The 21,776-nt window shown below is 52.8% G+C and overlaps 1 protein-coding gene across 11 annotated transcripts in view; it reads right to left on the minus strand.

The window, feature by feature from the left end:
- The window catches only part of PGF (placental growth factor), a 51,378-nt gene that overhangs the window by 11,170 nt on the left and 18,432 nt on the right, over nt 1-21,776 (minus strand). For 4 of the 11 annotated variants that reach the window (XM_038545286.1, XM_038545290.1, XM_038545287.1 and 1 more), the window contains exons 3-7: nt 7,892-8,032; nt 4,199-4,307; nt 1,100-1,251; nt 528-629; nt 45-87 (exon numbers count right to left, since the gene is read on the minus strand). In XM_038545286.1, coding sequence (XP_038401214.1) covers nt 45-87; nt 528-629; nt 1,100-1,186 — 232 coding nt within the window. In that variant the 5' untranslated portion in view covers nt 1,187-1,251; nt 4,199-4,307; nt 7,892-8,032. Of the gene's footprint in view, nt 1-44; nt 88-527; nt 630-1,099; nt 1,252-1,296; nt 1,681-4,198; nt 4,308-7,891; nt 8,033-21,776 lie in introns of those variants that run through there. The other 7 variants (XM_038545291.1, XM_038545288.1, XM_038545293.1 and 4 more) reach the window with 7 other exon arrangements.

Consider the following 21,776-nt stretch of genomic DNA (forward strand, 5'->3'; position numbering starts at 1 on the left):
AGCAGGTTTGGGGAGCATGTGCATCCACAGCCCAGTGTGCTTACCTTCCACCTCTGATGAGCCATTTCCAGCAGACAAGGCCAATTGCTGCAGACAGAAAGGGACAAAGATGAGGGGGTCCACTTTGGGCCTCTGAGCTCTGTGGCCAAGTTGCCAAGAGCATAGAGGCCGCTCTGAGCTCCTTGCCACTGGTGCACACACTCTGCCCTGTCTCAGAGCTAACTCTTTCCGGATGCAACTAAAACCTCACTAGACCCTGGATGGATCCCACCCTTCTCTCTGGCCTCAGTTTCCTCATTTGGAAAGGGCGGGAGGCTAGAGGATTTTGGAGACCCTTTGCCTTCCGTGTCTCAAAGATTTTGCAGACCTTAGGGGTCTCCCTTCTCCCCAGCCCCAGGCCAGGCCTGCTGGGCCCTGTGCAGCACGCATTGGCTAGATGCCAGAGCCCGGGGGAGGTGATCAGCTGGTGGGAGCTGAGGGGCTGGAGCGGGTGGCGCCATGAGCTGGTGCTGCCGGTAAGGCTATACCTCAGGCCAGCCCTGCAGCAGACCAGCAGTGGCAGGTATGGGGCTCATCTGTCGCTGCAGGGCTGCCCAGCCCACCCGCTCCTCCGTTGGAGCTGGAGACTCCTAGAGCAGCAGGACAGTGCAGAGGGAAGGGATCTCATTGGCTTTGTCAGGATTTCACTGCCCAAGCTGGCTCCCAGCCAGACTCACCCGGCTCCTGGGAAAAGGGCCCTGCTCTCTTCCCCAGGCCCTGCACTCAGGAACTCCAACTGCCCACCCAAGAAAGAGGGCATAGCAGGACCTCTTGTCTTGCCCCCAGCCCACCCAGGAGCCCTGGGCTCACCCAGAGGCCTGGTGCGGGAGGGCCCAGCCTCCCCACCAATGGCCTCTTCAGCTGGCTTCCCTTCCACCAGGCCAGGTCAGAGGTCCTGGGGGCGCCTGCCTGGTCATGGGGCCTCGACCCTGACCACAGAGCCAGGGGCCCGCCTGGGATTAGTGGAGAGATGCTTTTAGCAAAGCCACCAGGGCTCCAGGGGCCAGACAGGAAACCTCCCTCCCTTCCCTGTGGCTTCCCTGCCCCCGCCAAGACAGACCCCGGAGCTGGAGTCTGAGACAGCCGGGCCTGAGGTCTCCTCCCAGAAGACGTGGTCCAGCCTGGCTCCTGGGAAGTGTGTGGACATCCATGGAGGTGCCGCTCCCCCAAGTGGGTCTGTGATTTCAGAACCCCTGCCTGGAGCGCTGGGGGCTGGAAAGATCAGGGGGGCCAGGCTGGGGTTGGGATAGGTCTTACCTGGGGGGGCATAGCAGGCAGTGCCAGCCCGGCCAGGAGCTGCAGGAAGCAAGTGAACAGCCTCATGGCAGGCATCTTCTCAGACGTCCCAAGCCAGGAGGTTCCAAGGGGAAACCACCATGCTCGGCCCCCTGGGGGAGCCCCTGGCACAGGAGGAGAGGACCTCACTGCTGCCTCGAGGTCCCCGCAGGTGGCCGGAGCATCCTCTGGAAGCCCCGGGAGCCTGGGGCCCGCAGGTAGGGCTGGGGCCGGGGCACCTGATGCGGAGCGCCCGGCAGGGCGGGGCGGTGCGGGGCAGGCGGGTCCCCGGGTGGAGCCCGTCGGGCGCCCGGCGCGACCCCGGGGCCTCTCCCGCTGGCCAGGGGAGCTGCAGCCTCCCCCTCCGACAGCAGCTCCCTTCTGGGACGCGGCCCGTTGGCGACCGGGTTTCAAGGGCCGTGAGTGGGGCGGGGCCGCGGGCCAGCCCCGCCCACCGCCGACGAGGCCTGGGAGCGGCCGCCGGGGCGGCTGCGGCGGCGGCGGCGAGGCCCGAGCGCGCGGAAGGGGCGCCCCCACCGCCCCCGCCCCCGCCGCCGCCGCCGCCGCCGCCGCCGCCCCGCCCCGCCCCGCCCCGCCCCCGTCCCCCGGGCCGCGCGGTGCCCGGTGTCCTGCGGGGCGTCCGTGGCCCCGCGGCTGCGCTCCCGCCCCTCCAGGCCCGCGCGGGGCGGCGGCCAGGTGGGGGAGCCCAGCGACTGCAGCGGGCCCGGACCTAGAGGCCCCCGGGGACGCGGCTCCAGCTCCCGCGGGGCGGAGGTCGGCCTGGCCCTTTGCGGTGCCACCTGTGCCGCCCCGCCGTCCTCGGGGCGTGAGGTTACCGAGCCTGTTTGGCAGATGGAGAAGCCGAGGTTCCCAGAGTGCCCCTGCCTGTTTAGGGCGCATAGACACATGCGTGCCCGTGCGGTCTCGAGGAAACCGACAGAGACAAAAGTGGGACTGCAGAGCCGCCTCTCCACCCCGGGCACCCTACCGCTGGCCTCTGGCCGGGCACTCCGCAGGGCACCCCGGCTGTGGGCACCGGGCTGAGGGTCCCGCACGACTGCCTTCTGTGGCAGGCAGTTTTCTCAGGCCGTCACACGTGGTTGGGAGAGGGGCCTAGTGCAGCATTTCCTCCCGGTCCCCGGAAAAGGAGGAAATGGTCCAAATCGGCAGGGGTCTGTTTGTCGGTGTGTGACCGGGGAGGTCCACGTGTGCTGTGAGTCTACCTGGTCTGAGTGTGTGTTTCATATATGTACAAGTGCGGCTTTGTGTGGGTCTGGTGTCTCAGTATCTCTGTGCTTGTGTGATTATGTGTGTGTGTGTGTCCGCTGTGGCTCCAGGTGTGTTTGCAAGTGTGTCTGTGCATTTGTGTGGGATCGTGAGTTTGTTTGCCTGCCTGCATCCTTGTGTGTGTGTCTTTCTGTGTGGGTGAATATCTGGACCGGCTTCCGTGTGAGACTGTACATCTTATTTGTGTGTGCCCTCTTGTGGTCCCTGAGCATTTGTCACCCCCACCACCCTTCATGCACAGCCCACTGGCTGCAAGAACCTGACAGGAGTCATAGATTGGCCTGGGCCTGGGGCGCTGTGGGAGAGGGGGAGGCCTGGGAGGCAGCCCCTACCGCTCACATTCCAGCCAGGAGCGGAGAGGCCAGGGTAGCCCCAGCTCTCACCCCAGTGACCTCTGTGTCCATTGCCTGCCCGCCCACCCACGCAGGCCTGCCAGAGATGCTGCCTCCCTGCCTGGCCAGGCCTGGAGGTCCAAGAGCCAGGGGCCAGTCATCAACCAGCTACGCGAGGGCTGCAAAGAACCTTCCAACAAGCTCCAACATGCTAGGGCTTGTGGAGCAGAAAGATTCCTTCCTGGGCCCAGGGTCATGGTGGAGGATTGTCCTGTGTACGTGTGTGAGGATAAGTAGATGTGTGTTTGTGCGTATCTGGATCATGTATGTTTGCCCATTACGTCTGTGTATGTGTAGTACATGTGCTTATGTGTGTCCTTATTTTGGATTTAGATTTTTGTATGTGGGCACATGTGTGCACTGTGCTGGAGTGCGTGTATTCAAATATCTGCATTGTATCTGCTTGTCTATAACTGAAGGTTTTGAGCACATATGCATCGGGTAAATTTTCCTGTAACTGTGTATGTAGAGGGGCGCGTGTTTTGTTTATGTGCGTGTGTTTGTATTCATTCATCCTTTCATCTGATGCAAACTACTGTGCTGTAGGCACTGCCCCAGGTGCTGTGGACACGGTGCAGAGGTTCTCTCAAAATTTCTGTTCATGGGGTACCGGTTCAGGCAGCTGGAGCATCTCCTTTCTTTCTACACTCTTGAGTGAGCTCAATACCTGGACAATGTCTGTGGTTCCCACAAATGGGCCTGTTCTGTCACTGAACTGGGGAACATATGCTTCTAAACCTGGCTTCTTGGGTCATGAGATGAATTAGCTAGGGTAGGCGGGGGGGGGGGGGGGGGGGAGAGGAGGGGACCAATGAGACCCAACATTTCCATGGGTTAGATGGAAGCCTACTCTTGCTCACACCCAGTCCAGGGCAGGTGTGCTGGTGGCTCTGCTCCCCTGAACTGCAGTCCTTACCAGCCATATAACCTCAAGTAAATTTCTCTACTTCTCAGGGCCCCCACTTCCTCCATTCCAAAGTGGGAATTATAACACTCCTCTCACCAACAGCCTGACTTCTGATTCAACTTTTGATTCTTATTAGAGATACAAAAATATTCAAGTTACAGAGCAGGGTCCTTGCCATCATGGACATGAGACAGATAGAAAATAAAGAATTTTATGCTTCTGCTAATTGCAAGGAGCAAAACAATGGAAGGATTTGCATGTGTGTCGCCTCCACCTCCCGTGCCCTGTATATTCTCACCATCACCATCCAGGTCATCAGGTCCCAGCTGTCATCAAGGCCTTCTGAGTAGATCCACCGGAGAGTCAATGCTTGAAACTCCACATTGAACTGTTTATCATCATAATCACTTGTTGGCATTGCAGGGAGAGAAATGATGTATAGTGAGCCCTGTGCCTGGCACATGAATCACTTCAACTTGGCTGAATTCCACCACAACCCTGGGAGGTAGTTTTAATTATTCTCATTTTGAAGATGGGAAGATGAAGGTGCAGGGAGTCTAAGTCATTTGCCCATAGTCATTTAGCTACTAAGGAAGCAACCAGATGAGGGTCAGCCTGGGTCTTTCTCCAAGCTCTTTTGAGTGGGCATAAGCTCTCTCTGCCAATCAGATTGCAAATACCTTGAAGGTAGAGTCCCTGTCTTGAACCTTTTCTGAGTCTTCCCCTTGCTAGAGCAAAGTGGGTGCTTGACAGACTCTGAAAGGTTGATGTGTGGGAGGGAGAAGCTGTCATCCCAGGCCAGGAACTGACCCTGTCACAGGATGTCGGGCAAATATAAACACAAGGGTCTAGGCCATGGAAACACTTTGGGCCATGACAGTAGTCACCCTGAGCAGCCATGGGTTCTAGTTCTGCATGCCAGGCTGCCAGACCAGCCCCTTCCTCCCAAGGCTGGCCCAAGACACAGGGCTTCCCACACCTTGCTTTAGTCATGGTTTTAGACTTCATCTGCCTCAATCCACCCCAATTTCTAGCCTTTCAGTTTCCTGACCTATTTTTCCATTTTGGCCTAGCCTTTTCATTGTTTTGACCCTCTGAACTATTTCCCAGTTACGACCTTTTCCTATTCCTATAATGGCAATTCAGCATCTGCCTCTGGAGCAGTGTCTCAGGTGGTAGTGGGTAAGCACATTCCCTCTGACCCCATCCCTGAGCCCCAGACCTGGGTATGACCAGAGGTGAGTGAGAAGGAGAGTATCCAAGGACTAGAATCTCTCCTTTCCTGGCCGGCAGGGACAGCAGCAGCAGCAGGCAGCTGGGGCCGAGGGCCTTCCTACTTTATAGGTTGGACAAGCTGTAGCCACCAGCGAGTCAAGATCACCAGCCAGAAGCTGCTTGGTTGGCTTCTTCTGCCTTCTTCTCCTCCTCTTGGGCTGGGATTTCCTGTGGGCCCACCCAGGCTTAACTCTGAGGCCCTTTCCTTCTTTCCATGTACTCCTTCCAGGCAGGCTGTGATGGCCTCACTGGCCACCACTACTGGGTGGGACACCCCTCGCCCAGGTTCCCCCAGCACCTTGAATTGCCTCTCCATCATAGCACCTAGCTCTCAGTCTCATCACTGCCCAGCTACTTGTTTCTTTCCTCAGACTATAGGTCTGAGAGGGTAGACAGTACCTTGTCCAGTGTCTGGTACACAATAAGGGTTTAATGTGTGTTGAGTTGGATCAATCCTCCAAGCACTCTCTCCTCCCTCCATAGGAAAAATGTCCCAAGTCTTCCCATTCCTTACCCAATTGTCCTTCACTCATCAGAGGTAGCCCTCCTGGACCCCATGCTCAAGACAACTTGGGTGGGCCTCTCTGGTAGGGGTGAGTGTGGGAGGACAACCTCCCATTACTATGTAATCACGCCCTGGGTTGGTCACCACAGCCCTGCTGGCCCCCAGGGGACAAGGCTCATGCTTCTGGCCAGAGACCAGAACCTAGTGGGGGGCCTGGGGTGGGGTCAGGCTGGAAAGGAGGCAAAAGTAGAGCCCATGGGTGACCAAGTGGTTCCCAGGGGTGGGAAACAAGATGGCACCGGCCACGAGGACTGCGAACAAGGGAAGCCAGGCAAGGTGCCCGCAGCCTTGTCCCCGGCCTTCAGGGCGACGCGTCGTCACCAAAGGATCGGAAACCTGTACTTTGGGAACTTGGCAGCCAGGGCTGGGTTTTTCGTGTTTTCTGTAATTATTTCCCTTTTGTTCTCCCTTAGTATTTAGTAAAGCCCTTTGTGAAAATGCCAGCTGGTCTCAGCTGTGCTAAGAGGATGACAAAGGGGTCCTCTGTGCGTGCTTGGCCCTCCACTTTAATGGAGGGACCTCGCTTAATGGTGACAGCAGAGTCAAGGACCACCAAGGGCAAAGGGAGGCTCTGGGGCCACAGCCAGCACCTCGTGTTCAGCGGCCTCTCTGACTCTGAGGCTTCTTCCGGGTCCCAGACTGGCCTTTATTGAAACCAGAGGGGCTAGAGGGCTGGCCAGCCATGGCTGCTTTGAAGGAGGGCATTTGTTCAGATCCTGATGGTGTCCAAGGCTCTCGAGAAATCCGGAGGCCAGGCACCTGCTGTGCTCCAGCTACCCAACAAGGCGGGGGGGTGGGGGGGGCAAACCCTCCCCAGCTGGGGCCACTTGACAAGCTGATGTCGAGGAATCAGGCTCATGAGCGGGTGCCAGAGCTGCCTCCCTTTCCTGCCTTCCCAGCTCAGGAGCCTTGCTAAGTCTTGGTCCCCTGCCTGCACGCTGCCCACCAGGATGGACGCTCAGCTGGTCCCTTCCCAACTGCGGGGACCCTCCACGTCCTTATCTCCTGTGACTATGCCCTGCTTTCCCTCCCACCCCTCCTCTCTTCCCCATTGCGTCTCTCAGCTGCCCTGGTGAGAGGGGCCTGGGAGACCTTCCTCCTCAGGAACAATCGCCCCTTTCTCTCTGTTGTGTAAGTGATACACGAGGAAAGGAAGCTATTTGTAACTAATCGGCTGTGATGTGGAACGGAGTTTAGGGAGCCGACGGCCCCGGGGCTGTCCCGCCTCTGCGACAGCTGGGTGGTTGGGGATGGCAGGTCACCCTTCTCCTCCCCCACCCCGCCAGGGAGGCCTGAGGGGTGACGGCGGGTGGGAACACTGCCTGCGCAACAGGCTCTGCGTGTGACACACTGAATACATGGGAATCTCGCAATCACCTTGAAGGGAAGTATTGTTTTTCCCACGTTTCAGATGAGGAAGCACAGGCTCAGAGAGGTGAATTCCCTCTGCTAGTGAGCAGGAGGAGGGAGAAGGATGGACAAGGACCAGCTGAGGCTATACAGGGAGGCAAAAGTTGCGCAGGGATTAAGAATCTGCTTCTTACTAGCCGTAGCTAGTCTTTTCAGCATTCCAACCCCAACTCAGAGGCTGATTGTGTAATTTAAATGAGAAAGTGGAAGTCGGTCACGTAGCAGTGCCCGGTACCACCGTACGTGCTTAATAACTTCAGCTACTATGATTGTTTCCTGCAGAAAGGGGAAAGAGGCCAGGTTACCCCTACCAAGTTGCAAGGAGACCTGGCTGCGATCACCATGGATAGCAGAAAAGCCATCCTGCAGGAGACAAGGCTTCTAGGTTATTCTTCTGCCATCTGAGGGGTGGAGCTAACCTCAGGGAACCTCTTCCCCATAGATTGGGAATCCAGGGAGGAGATGGGAGAGAAGAGGGCCTCCATAACCACTGGGCCCCTTCTCTGTGTCACTTATATAAGGAGACAGAGATGCTACTCATTCAGAGATAATCATAGATAATTATGAGTTAGCATCTGAAAAACCAGAATCAAGGTGCAAAGTGCTCTGGGAGCATAGAGTGGGGAACATGATGTTGGCATGTGTGATGTGTGCGTGGATGGGGGTGGAGAATCAAAATAGATATCGGATCTCCCTGGCCTGGGAATCCTGACCATCCTTTCCCCCAGAGAAGGCACTCACCCCAGAGGCTGGAAGATTCTATGAAAGGGGAAGGGAAATGAGTCCTAGAACCAGGGCCTGGGGCTTCTTGGGGAAGGTCTTCAAGCTCGAGCCATGTCTCCAAGGTTGGGTAGTGTGACAAAAATCTTCTGCAGGGACTCCCTCAAAGGGAAAAAGAAACAAACAAACAAACAAACAAACCAACAAACCATGTTGCCTGCTTCCTAGGTAGTCACTGAGGAACTGCTCTGAGCACTTGTGAGGAGGTCGAGGAAGACAGCAACCAGAAGACCCATCCCACCCCTCAACCTCACAACACTGTGTTCAGAGACTGCAGAGTCTAGGGAGACAGCCAGTCTGGCCTGAAGAACTGGCAGTGGGGCAAAGACCTGAAGTCTTTGCTTGGTGCTCACTCTGATGCAGAGAACCCTGAGGGTGGAGAGGGGGTTTCTGTTTCTCTCAGGAATAACGCTGTCTCTGTTGTGGGTCGAAAGGCTAGGGGAGACAGTACAGACTAAACATCTCATAATTGGAACAGTGTGGACATGGGTGAGGATCCCTCTGAAGGCTTATATCTGTTCCATTTTAATGTCATCTCTGAGAGTGTTAGCCACTGGTCAAGTTGTCATGCTGTATACCTCAGAGGGAGGGGGGCCATCCGGTGAATCAGCAGGACTCGAGCTAATGATGGGGGAGAGAAAGAGCTGCATCTTCTGTGGGTTCTGTATGCATTCAGCCCTACTCAGTGCCAGCCCCTGGGCTCAGTACTAGGGACACCAAGTCAGCGGCCTTTGAGGGGCTTCTGGTCCAGCAGGAAAGGCGTAATGTTGGCTTAAACAAAGTCTGTGCAAGCAAAACCCTACAAGGCTTCTGCCATAGACTCATGGTCATGGGCAGGTGAGTGGCTCTAAATCTTAAGATGGTCTATCCTCTGGAGGACTTTAAGGCACATGAAAGAGAATGAAAGAGGTCTAGAGAGGGGCAAGAAACGCTTCACATAGAGAAGGTAATGCTTATGCAGTGTCTTACAGGATGAATGGAATTTTATCAGGAATCAAAGGGCCAAAGGAGCATTGGAGTCAAGGGGAGTAGCTTGGTGAGGTATGAATTTTTGAGGGACATCAAGGAATCTGGTGGGGCTGGACTGTGTGCAGGGGAGGGGAGGGACTGTATCTGGAGCTGAGCAAGATGTTGAAGGGAAGGCTGAGGTCAGATTGTGAAGTGCTTTGAAGGCAGTGTTGAGAGTTCATAGTTTATTCTGAGAGCTCTAGGGAGCTATTGCAAATTATTGAGCAGGAGAGTGAAATAGCCAGATGTGTATTTTGTAGAAACAACTCAGGGCAGGTAGAGGGTTTGGCATAGAGGCAGGAAGACTGAATCTGTGGTTGTCATGGAACTGAGAGTGGCCTGAATCAGTGGCTGTGGGAGGAGATGGGGTGGGCAAATGGTACCCAGATAGAAGTTCATTTTCCAGCCTTCTTTATTTATTTATTTTTTAAAGATTTTATTTATTTATTCATTAGAGACAGACAGAGAGAGAGAGAGAGAGAGAGAGAGAGAGAGAGAAGCAGAGACACAGGCAGAGGGAGAAGCAGGCTCCATGCAGGGAGCCCAATGTGGGACTTGATCCTGGGTGTCCAGGATCAGGCCCTGGGCTGAAGGCAGGTGCTAAACCGCTGAGCCACCTGGGCTGCCCCTCCAGCCTTCTTTAGAGCTCATGATGGCCTGATGACTAAGTTCTGGCCAATTTTTGCCCATCAGGGATTCTTAGGGCTCTGGGGATAAGTGGAAGCATTGGGTTTGACCTCTGGGAAGTTTCTTTAAACAGAGAAGCATTTCTGTCTGTCAGGTTTTTGTCTGGAACTCAAATATGATAGTAGGAGCTTGTGCAGTCATCTTGGACCAGGAAGATGAGTTGGAAGGACTTTAGATCCCTAAAAATGTTCAGGGTCGCCATACTAGCCCAAGGCAAATAAATTTCTATCTTATTCAAATCAGTTATTTCAGAGTTTTCTGTTAACATATGTGCTGATCCTCGTTTTGCCTTATGAAGGTGAAAAAATGAGTTCCGCAGTTCTACTTGAGTTTTATAGAGAAAAGGCTGCATTCTTCCACGGCTTATCCTGGGGAATGAATCATATCACTGTTTCCTGGGGAGAATCAGGGCTCTCCCATTCCCCCACAGTTCAAAGCAGGAATGGGGAGGCCACTGTCAAGGATACAGATGTTGCGGCCCAGCTGAGCTGGACCTGCCTCCCCAGCCACATCCCTCCCTTCCCAGCGCTCATCTTTCCCCAGAAAGCACAGGAAGGAAACTGTGTTGGGGGCAAGGGGTACAGAGGGGAGCCAGATTAGTTCCTCTTATGGTTGGATTCCCAGGGGTGGAGGAGACAGAAAGTCTAGCAGAGCCTTCAGCAGACAGACAGTGGATCTCCAGCTGGCCCTTTGGGCCCCAGGCTCTTCTCTGAGTCAAAGAACACTTGGCTACTTCTCCAAAGATCCTCTTCTGCCCCCAGCTCCCCTCATCTTGGAGAAGAACAGGGGCCTTGAGACTAGCCCTGGAGGCACGACGGGGCAGCACTGGCTCCTGCCTTGGTAAAATAGGAGAGAGGGAGCTGTGAGGGTGGGGGGGACGGCAGTTAGGCTGGAAGAGACATCTGCAGCTGCATTCTCTGATTTTCCAGCCCTAGCTTTAGGTCAGGAAAGCTCTGGGGAGTCCATTTCTCCCCAACACTAATCAAATGCTCCAGATGACCTCAAATACCTTGAATCACTTCCCTATCTTTCTGCCAGGAACCTGTGGGAGTTCCCGGGGAACCCATACTTACTGAGCACTTACTATGTGGCAGGTCTCACGTGCCCAAGTCTGACCTCATCCCATCCTCACAATAGCCTTGAGAGCTGGCATCGGCCCCATGTGAGCAGATGAGAATGATAAGCCACAGATTACGTAACTTGTCTCAGGTCACCCAGCCAGTGAGTGGCTGAGCTGGACCGTGAACACTAGTCACGTGACTCCAAAGACCAGGCCTGTGCTGGATGGTGCTGGGGTGTTCCAGGGGGCTGGGGTAGGGGGTGGGGGCTTCCTCTGCCTAAGGTCATAGAGGGCAGTTTCTAGGTCACCCCAAACCTAGATCAGATTGTGAAGGAGGGCACAGTCCTGGGCATCCCGCCTTTCCAGCATCCCTGCATTTCACCCCATCTCACCATCCACTCATTTCCTCCTGCCTTGTCTTCACCCAGGTTTCCACAAACACTGGATTTGTAATTTGACCAATAATAATAATAATCCCCCCAAATAATAATAATAAGAAGAATCCCTTATAGAAGAAGGCATCTGGGTGGCTCAGTTGGTATGTTTTCTGCTCAGGTCATGATCTCAGGTGCTTGGGGAGACCTGGGAAGGGCTCCCTGCTCAGTGGGGAGTCTGCTTTTCCTTCTCTTTCTGCCCCTTCCCTTGACTTGGGCTCTTTCTCTCTCAAATAAATAAATAAAGGTTTTTTTTTAATATTTTTATTTATTCATTCATGAGAGACATACAGAGAAAGAGGCAGACACAAGCAGAGGGAGAAGCAGGCTCCATGCAGGGAGCCTGATGTGGGACTCGATCCCAGGACCCCTGAGCCAAAGGTAGATGCTCAACTGCTGAGCCACCCAGGTGTCCCCTAAATAAAATCTTAAAAAAAAAAATCCCTTATAGAGGTTTGATGATTTCAAACCCCTTACATATACTTAGTGTGCTGACAATACCTCTGTGAGGCAGTCCAGTGAGGAAATGGAAGTGAGTTGTCTGGGGCCACACAGCTGGCGACGGACCTACACCAAACTCAATTTCTCAGCCCCGATCCCTCATCTCAGGCTCGTCAGCACTTTTTGAATGACACCTACACTGTCCCAGGCCTGGTGCTGGCTACTGGGGCCTAAGACATACTCTTGGCCACTGAGACACTCAAAACAACCCATCCTAGGAAGAAAAAGCTAAGGTATCATCCTGAAGACCCACAGCTGAGATAAGCAGCAGTGGGGGATGGTGTCTTCAGAAGAGTCCATTAGAGGGACCATTGTTCCCTCTCTCCAGGGACCACAAATCTTCCATAACATTATGCCATATTTATGATGCTTACCATATTCAAATACCACCTACACTACTATTTATTTATTTGCATATATTGATTCATTTTAACTTGAAAAAACTAATTTTAAAGAAAGCTTGATACCACTATCTTAGAAAGGTAACTATAAAAAGCAACTAAATTATAGGTGGATGTTACTGGTGAAGACTCTGGACCTGAGGCCTGCTTTCTTTTTGTTAAAAGGAAACACAGCAAGCGTTTGTAAGGTATTAGAGACACATTGGTCCCTAACTGGGGCTTTCTCCCTGACTCATTAGAAGGATAGAAAGAAGACCAGAAGGGGGACAATTCTCTTACTCCATAATTTCAATATTATTAAAGACTAGCCAAAATTATCTCAAACATGCCCCAAATCATCTCATATGTCCATACTTTAAGAACCATTGGCATAGGAAAACAAACATTCTACTGCCAGTGGTCAGGCAGGTATGATGTCTGGGAATTGGACCCCATAGAGCAATAGGGAGGGGTCATGTTATCTTCTCTCTATAATAAAGAACAAAAAGGAATCCCTGGGTGGCTCAGCAGTTTAGTGCCTACCTTCAGCCCAGGGCATGGTCCTGGAGTCCCAGGATCAAGTCCCACATCGGGCTCCCTGCATGGAGCCTGCTTCTCCCTCTGCCTGTGTCTCTGCCTTTGTCTCTCTCTATGTTTATCATAAATAAATAAATCTTTTTGAAAATAAATAAATAGGGGATCCCTGGGTGGCTCAGTGGTTTAGCGCCTGCCTTTGGCCCAGGGTGCGATTCTGGAGTCCCAGGATCGAGTCCCACGTCGGGCTCCTGGCATGGAGCCTGCTTCTCCCTCTGCCTGTGTCTCTGCGCCTCTCTCTCTCTCTCTCTCTCTCTCTCTCATAAATAAATAAATAAATAAATAAATAAATAAATAAATAAATAAATCTTAAAAATAAATAAATAAATTAATTAATTAAATAGAAAAGAACAAAAGGATAGCTGGGCTTCTTAGCTTTGGTATATCCTTTTATAGCCTGCAAAGAGAGGAGCACCCGGGTGGCTCAGTCAGTTAAGCTTCTGCCTTCAGCTTGGGTCACGATCCCATGGTCCTGGGATCGAGTCCTATGTCAGGCTCTCTGCTCACTGGAGAGCCTGCTTCTCCCTCTCCCTCTGCCTGCCACTCCTCCTGCTTAATCTTAATGCTCTCTATCTCTCTCTGTCAAATAAATAAAATCTTAAAAAAAAAAAAAAGCTGCAAAGAATCTTTTGTTTTGTTTTGTTTTTTTTAAGTATTTGAAGCTCACACCTTGGGAAGCCCACAAGATCCCCACATAACTTTCCTCTCTATTAGGGCTGGAGAAAGCTCAGTGGAGGTCACAGGGCCTCCCCAAGGTCATCTAGCAGATTACTCCGCAAAATACTGAGCAAATCCTTAATGGTCCTCTCTAGAGTACCCCCATCCTCAGGTAGGTGAATGTAGCAACCACTTGGTGCAGAAAACCTGTTCCCCACTGAAGAAAACCCAGACCCTTGGGGGTTGGTCCTGGAAGAAGAGCTTCTGGAGGAACCATCTTGGGAGTCTGATCTTGGCCCTTGAAACTGGGTTCACCTTCCCCTAGGGGTGTCTCTCTTCCTGACTCCCACTGCCCCCACCCTACTGGTTCCAGTGGGTACTCAGAGAAGGAAGGACAAGGGGACACAAACACCGAGGGAATAGGGATGGGTCACTGTGAGACCCTGAGGTGTCTGTGTTCCAGTGTCCAAGTCCTGGTGGCTGTTCTTCCTGGCCTGTGCCTGCCTCCATGTGTATGGCTCATCTGCTAGCCCACTACCTGGGGTCCCCCTAATTTTGTTCCCTCTTCATGGTCCAGGTCCAAATAATCCCACTCCCAGGCTGCCTGGCCAGGCCTTTCTAGTTCAGGGCTGGTTCTTGCACCAAGAGATACACTTTTCATCACTGGTGTCAGCAATGCTTTCCCTTCCAGGGAGATCTACCTCTCATATTCAGGGTATGGCCTAGCCGTATATACACAGTCACTTTGTTTTAATTAAACAATATAAATTTATTGTAGAAAATATGAATTAGCATAAAGAATAAAATAAAAATCACCCAATCTGATCAGCCAGAGAAATCCCCTATTAACATTTTGTTGTATATCCAAGTTTTTTTTATGCACATGTATCTTTTCTTCTTATAAAAAATGGCATCTTACTGTTTTGTAGTATGCTTTTCTCCATTTTTATCATATTTTGGTAATACCTTTTCATATTAGTAATGAAAATTCTATAGGACCAGCAGCATTGGCACTGCCTGGGAGCTTGCTAGAAATGCAGGATTTTAGGTATTAGACCTGTAGAATAAAAATCTTCATTTTAACAAGATCTCCAGGTGTATCTTAAAGTTTGAGAGTGCTATTTGGTGTATTTTTTTAAAAGATTTATTTATTTTAGAGAGAAAATACGTGAGCAGGAGGAAGGGCAAAGGGAGAGAGAGAATCTCAAGCAGACACGCTGCCCAGTATGGAGCCTGACGTGGTGCTCGATCCCAGGACCCTGAGATCATGACCTGAGGCAGAACCGAGAGTTGGCTGCTGGCATCATTTTTAATGATCATACTCCCAAGGGATACTTGCAACTATGTGACTAAATTTTTCTTTTCCAACCTACCTATAACTGGGAATTTAGGTTATATCTAATGTTTTCTCTGTTATTAACAACACTATAATAAGCATTTTATACATATTTGTTGTTCATGTCCCTTAAATTCCTAGGAGTAGAATTTCTGGGTCAAGGACTTTTTTAAAAAAAGTTTATTTATTCATGAAAGACACACAGAGAGAGGGAGAGACATAGGCAGAGGGAGAAGCAGGCTCCTTGCAGGGAGCCCAATGCAGGACTTGATCCCAGGCCCCAGGATCACAACCTGAGCTGAAGGTAGATGCTCAACACTGAGCCACCCAGGTGCCCTCTCAAGGATTTTTGATGCTATTATCAAGTTGTCTTACAAAAAGACTGTTCTAGCTTACACTCTACCCTGCAATGTCCAAGGGCAATGAGATCCCTACAACCCAGCCATCTCAGTGTTATCATTTTTTTACATCTCTACCCTCAGTTCTGTGAAAGGAACATTTCAGGGTTGGCTCTGGACGTTTCCCTGTTACTAGGCTGTCAGGTTGTACATTCTTCCATGTGAGTATTGGCCATTTGCATTTCTACAGGCTGTGTTTGCTGGGCTCTTTTACAGCCCAGCTGGTAAAGCTCAGGAGAGGTCACCGGGCTTACATAAGGTTTTCCAGCAAGTTACCCACTGAGATAAGTAGAGATGTTGTCACTGAGGACCGCAGAGAGGGTGGCCTGAGCCCAGTTCTGGTGGAGAGCTCTGCACAGAGTAGATGCTCATGTTGCTGCCTCCCTGAGAGTATGGTCAGCATGGGTCCAGTTCAGACTCAGCCTGGATCTTTTGTGCCTCAGCCTGGACTTGTGTCCAGACCCCAGAGCGAGTGCCAGCCAAGCCCCCGCCTCCTGGCTTGGTGAGGCCTGGGTACTGGATGCCACCCAGGATGGTGGAGTCAGCCTCTAGCTGGGCACTCCATGGCTCCCCAGGCGGGCAGGGTGGCCGGCCAGATGTGGTGGGGAGAGCCGGTGGTGAGGACAATTCAGGGAAGTGACCCTGCCCGGTAGCAGAGCTCCTGCCCCAGCAAGCATTGTGAGCCGCCCACTGGCCACTGTTGCTAAAGCTGCTGACGATGGCTGCAGGAAGCTGAGCTTACTCAGCCCCGGCTGAGGGGCTGCACGTGGCTGTGTTTGCTACTTCCCTCCACCCAGCCTTCCTCCCAGGCACAGCCGCCCCACCAACAGCTGGGGGAAGCTGTGCGTGGGGAGGAAACAGGCAGGACCACCCCCCACATCCCCTGCAAAGCTGCACCTGTGCTCTGCTGGCCTGCCACCTGTTGCCTGACTGCACGTGGGGCCTGCCCGGGAGCCTCAGCAGCAGGGTGTGGTGTGGGGCTGGGACCTAGAGTGGGTCCTGGCCTGGGGCAGGCAAGCTAGGAGTGGGACCCTGTGTTGACATCTACTGAATGCACCACTTGCTCCCCACTGCGACTGGGGTGCTTGAGCTATCATCTCCCTCTGACATAAATGAAAATCAAAGCTCAGAAAATAAGAGTAATAATAGCTGAATCTAGAGCTTGCTTATTAGGTACCAGGAATTCTGCAGCACACATTGCAAATGTTAACTTATTCACGTCTCACAAGAATAGCAAGTATTCCCATTTTCCCTGAGGAAACCCAAACACAGAGAGGTGAAGGCACTTGCCCTAGGTCACATAGCCTATAAGAGGCAGACCAACGTGCCTAACTGCAAAATCACACCATTAACGCTCCCCTTTGCTACTGAAGGGTCCCTACAGGAGCACCCAAGCTGTTCCTCATGTGGTACTGTTCAGCAAGAGTCCCCTGCCCCTAGGCCTCTGTCTCACCATCCCCTTCTGTGTCTCCATTCCCCCCTACCCCAGGTGTCCTTGGGGACTGGCTCTCAGATGCTGTGTCCTCTGGCTGTCTTTATCCTGCCCTGACTCTGGGTTTCTCTGGCTCTTCTCTCTGGTAGGCAAAGGGGACAAAGAGGGAGTTTGCATGGAATGTGGCAAACGAATTGTGGCACCCAGTTGCCATGGGCAGCAGAAGAGTGTCTCCCTGGCTGGGAGATGAATGGGTAGAGAATAAAGCAGAGGGGAAGGGAAAGAGGAGCCAGTCCAGAGGCTGGGGGGCCAGTGGACCTGGTGTCTGAAGGATGAGGGGGTGAATCAGGGAGACTGTGGCAGCCCCGGGCCCCCATGCACCTTTTGTCTTTGGCAGTGGTGGCAGTGGCCGCAGGCCTTGACAAGGGATACTGTTGCTGTTGCCAGCCTTGTGCTGCCAAGGATGGGACAGCAGGAAGAAGGGGGTTGTTCTCAGAGTGAGGGTCTCTTCGTAAGCCTGTTGACAAGCTTTCAAGCCTACAAGATGGGATTCTGGGTTCTCAACAGATTCACTTCTATCCCAAGTGGGGCTCAAAGCCAGGTTTCTGGGCCTTTGGCAATCAGGTTGGAATCTAACCACCAGCTGTCACGGTAACCTTTATCTCTAGAACTGCATGGAAAGGCGTAGAGTCTGCAGCTCAGGGGACCAGAGGCTCATTAGTACATGACAATGGGCAAGCCCATGGGTGTGCCAGGGGGAACCCTACAAGGTTGGGCCCAGGAAAGGGTCTGACTTTGGCCCAGCAGCTTCCTTCTAGTCCTGGCCTCTTCCCGTCAGTGTCTCCAGGGTCTGGCCTAACTAAGTTGGGCTTCAGCCAAGCTGGCTGGCCTCCAGGTGGATTTGGGACAGACAGCTGGGATGTGGTGTTTCCCGCTCTGAAGAGATGGAGGCTGGAGATGGGGCCGTGGTAGGGCTGGAATCTGGAGTGCTGGGCCCCTCAGGGATGGATCTCAGCAGGATGGTGGTGTCATGGGTGGGTGGAGGCTGGATGGATTATCTCTAGTGAAGTTTTCCAGCGAGGGGATATGTCAAAGGATTAGGGCCAGGTGGTCCCCATACCTCCACCCTTCTTTATCTGGGTGCCTATGAGACCTGCGTGGGTCCCTCTGGAAGGCCAGCCAACTGGCTCTGAAACTCCTCTGTCCTCACCCTATGGCTCTCACTTTTTCCGGAGAATAGTTTCCCTCCTGCCCGGGGTCAGGTCAGCCTGCACTCCTGATTCTGGTGTTGATACTGTGGTCACTCCTCAAGAGGACCTTTGTTTGGGTCTACAAGGCATACGTAATAATAACTCAGTCCTTCCCCCAGCTCTTAGCTGCCAGGTTCAGCCCGGGTCCTTTTTTCTGTCCTTCCCTGTCTAGACAATTCCTATCCATCCTATGAGGCCCATGTCAGATGTGAAGCTCCTGCTCCTCCCCAACTGTTCCAGGCAGAATCACTCATTTCCTGTGCTAATGAAGCACAGAGCACTGAGTGAATAAAGCTTCCCAAAGAGGAAAAAAGCTTCTGGTATTGACAGTCTCCTGCTCAAACATTTTCTATGGCTCCCCATTGTGAAAAAGCCTTTTGCCCTTTTGGGATTCACCAGTCCCCCAGCCACAGAATCCTCCACTCAAGTGGTCCCTTAGCCTTCCCCAAACTTGGTCTGAACCTTCCCCTCTCCACAGCCCTACTCAGGCCATCCCCTCTTCCTAGAACACACACCATCACACTCACCTAGTGAAATCCTACCCATTCTTCCATTTTGTGGCTCCCAGAGGCTGCTGGCTCTTGAAAAGGCACAGGAGAAATGGCCCTTGGGGGCCCAGGGATCTTCCTCTATCCCGTCCCTGATCTCTGGAGCCAATGACCCCTGAACAACCTGCATCATATAGTCCTTAATCTGGACCAAGCAGGAGCTGACAACCTCTCATTAATATGTCCCATGTAAGTGCAAATGAGTGTGTCACTGTGTGTGAATGAGCCAGATATATTCACAGGAGGATATAAGTAAGCACGTGCAGAGGGAGGGAGCCATGTGCGTGTTTGGAAATGTGTAGGAATAAATGTGCTTCTCCATGTGTGAAAGCAGGCATGTCATGTCTGTGTGAACATGTGTATGCACATGAGCCTGTGCAGGTGAACCTGTGCCCATGTGCCAAAGCATGTGTGCACACATAAACCTATCCGGGTGCTTTGGTATGTTGAAGGTGTGCTTGTACACACAGGCAAATCTGTACATGCATGTGGGTGTACGTGTCCAGCCGAGGGGTACTGGGGAAGGCCAAGGCCAGTCAGTCTGCCTTCCACAAACCTCTCAAGCTCTGGGGACATGAGGAGGGACTGTACACTGCACCCTAACTTTTGACAGAGAGACATGCAGAATCCCTGTGTGGTTGCTGGGTTGTGATGATGAGCAGCTATGGGGACCTGGCCCCAGGCCCCCAACCTTCAGTATCTCTGTCCCCACTGAGCTGGTAACCAAGACCAGGAGGGCTCAGCAGGAGATAATGGCTCTGTCCTGGTCCTCAGGCAACAAGACCCCACCCTAGGCCTGTGAGGAGCTGCCTATGCTGGGCCATGGCAGTGGGGACAGTGACAGGGCCAGAGTACCCAGAGAATGCCAGGTCTATGGTCCTCCTTCCTCTGGGGACTGAACTTTGAAAAAACAAAGCGGCAAGTTAATGCTCAGGGAGAGTCCATTATGTGAACCCACTTTAGATAGAGCAAGGATATATAGGTTTAAAGTGCAGCAAGGGAGATTAGGCTAGACCTGAGGAGGGAGTGTCCTTCACTGACAAAGCCCACAAAATCTATGCCCTCAAAGATCCCACCAACAGGATCCATATCCACCCACAGGGCTGGTGGAGTGGGTCAGACAGGAGGCTGGCCTGGGTGACCTTTAGAAGTACCCCCTCCCACTACTGTCCTGGCTCTTTCCTCTACAGCTCTGAGGGGGCCCAAAGGGGCATCTGGGGAGAGAATTAGTCAGGCGCACTTCCATGCACTGCTCCCAAGATCCTTCCCTCCTCCGGAACCTTCTTATCCCTCATTTCCTGCAGCTCTTCTCTCACCTCTGAGTGGCTGCCCCAGCCTTGGCCCCAAAGTGGTTTCCTCACTCCCTCCCTGCTTCCAGAATTCTCCCAGCAGACCACCCCCAAAGGCCCAGCCCAGTCCCGCCTGGTCCCTGGAGTGCAGCCCTGGGCCTCCCACCCTGAGGAAAGGCGCTTAGAGGCTCAAACTGGGAGCGGCACTGGGGTGGGGGCAGGGAGACAACAGGCCTGGTGGGCAAGAACCCTCACCTGGGTGGTTCTCAGGGAACTAAGGCCAACTGGACTTGAGAGTGTACCCTGGTGTGGGGTCAGAGGAGCCCTAGGACCACCGCCTTGGTGCTGGAGATCCCACTTCTTAAGGGAGTTGGGTTCCCCACCTTGCCTTTCCTGATGGCTTCCTCTGGCTCTCCAGGGAGTGGCCATGGGAGAGGACATGCAGAGGTGCTTGAGGAGGATGGGGAGAGGTGAATACACCCACACACCCTGGGATCCCCTCCTCCTCCTCGTCCTGGAGCTCGTATGCCTTCCCTGGGAGGTCTGACCCAGGCGAGCCCAGGGACGAGAGGAGGAGGTCATTAATCACCGTTATTTATTATTTCTTATGTAAGCAGTGTTATGAAACATGGGACCTTGTACCAGGCACAACAGGGAATATGTGAAAGATGGCCCCTACTAGTAAGAGCTTCCTGTGGGATGACCAGGTAGGCTCAGGAACCATAGGGCTGCCTGCAGGCCAGTATGGAAACAGTGGTGTAGACTGGACTGGGATCTGACTTGAGGTAGGTCAGCCCTGCTATCTCAGGGAGCCCTAAGGTAGGAAGGGAGCTGGGTTTGGGGCCCCCTGAACCATAACAGGCCTAGATCAGTTCTGGCTCCGGGGTGGCCTGGGTCACAGCTGGAGTTGTCAACATATTGACCCAGGAGGAGATAACATCCAAAGGGCTTGGAGTCCCAGTCAGACAAGGAGGGGAATGTCGCCGGAAAAGATCCCTGGCCCCTAGAGGGATCAAACTAAATGGGGCTTTAATAGGTCTCTTCCAGCTCAGATTTCATGGGTAATTGGAAGCAGGTCCTGAGCTGAGCAGAGTGGGCTGGCTCTGTGGGCTGGCTCTATGGGCTGGCTCTAGGAGCCTTATGGGCTGGGGCCTGAAGAGAGGCAGAGGGATGCTGCCTCCATGCCACTCCACACACCAGACTGGCCTCACTGGGGCTCCTGGATTACCTTTACACTGCTTTGGAAGTGCTGCTGTTTTAACTCCTTCAGGGTAAGAAAATGGATAAACGAGGAGGGAGAACCTGAATCCTGGCTCAGAGGGGAAAAGAGAAGCAGGTCATGTACTAGATACATACTAGGCCTTCATTCATTCATTCATCCACTCCACAAATCCACATTAACACTTAAAACTGGCAACCACCCTTTAAGATAGAGCCTTTACATTTTTGTTTTTTTTGTTTCTAAGATTTTTTATTTATTCATGAGAGAGACAGAGAGAGGCAGAGACAGGCAAAGGCAGAAACAGTTTCCATGTTTTGGAGCCTGACATGGGACTCGATCCGGGGACTTCAGGATCACACCCTGGGCCAAAGGCAGGCACTAAACCACTTAGCCACCCAGGGATCCCGACGTTGTTTTTTTAATTGCAAAAGAAGGCACACACTTGCTGAAATAAGATTCAAGCAATATCAAGGCATCTTAAGTAAAAGTGAAAATTCTCCTCCCCCACACCATTACTTGATCCTTCCCTCACTACTCGCATACGTCAGGGGTAGCTTCTGTCTACAGTTTATTGGATCTCCTTCCAGACCATCTTCAGTGCATTCTGTACTCCATCCTGACGTTCTGATTCAACAATACATCATTAATATCCCTGCAAGGCAATCAGCAGAGTGTGGATATTCCTCATTCCCATTTTAAAGATGAGAAAAACAGATTCAGAAAGCATTAGTGATTGTCCCAGACTGCACAGCTTGGCCTTGTTCTCACTCTGCCAGAGCTTCCAGCCTCTTCCCTGCAGCGGATAGATATGATAGAGGGGAGAGGCTGGAAACCCCCTGAGGGAGGTCTGGGATGAGAGAGGGGGACTGGAAGTGAGAAGGAAGCAGTGGGCTAGGAGTGGGTACATAGTCTGCTTGGATGCAGTGGCACCCCTCCTCTAGTGTCCTCCAGGATCCCTCAGTGTCCTCTCTGTGGCTTCGACGCCCTAGATGTCTGGGCTGGGCAGGGCTCGTTAGCTGGTAGTGGAGGGGTTTTCAAACCAAATCTGTC

The sequence above is a fragment of the Canis lupus genome, chromosome 8, assembly GCF_011100685.1.
Source record: "Canis lupus familiaris isolate Mischka breed German Shepherd chromosome 8, alternate assembly UU_Cfam_GSD_1.0, whole genome shotgun sequence".
Taxonomy (NCBI): domain Eukaryota; kingdom Metazoa; phylum Chordata; class Mammalia; order Carnivora; family Canidae; genus Canis; species Canis lupus.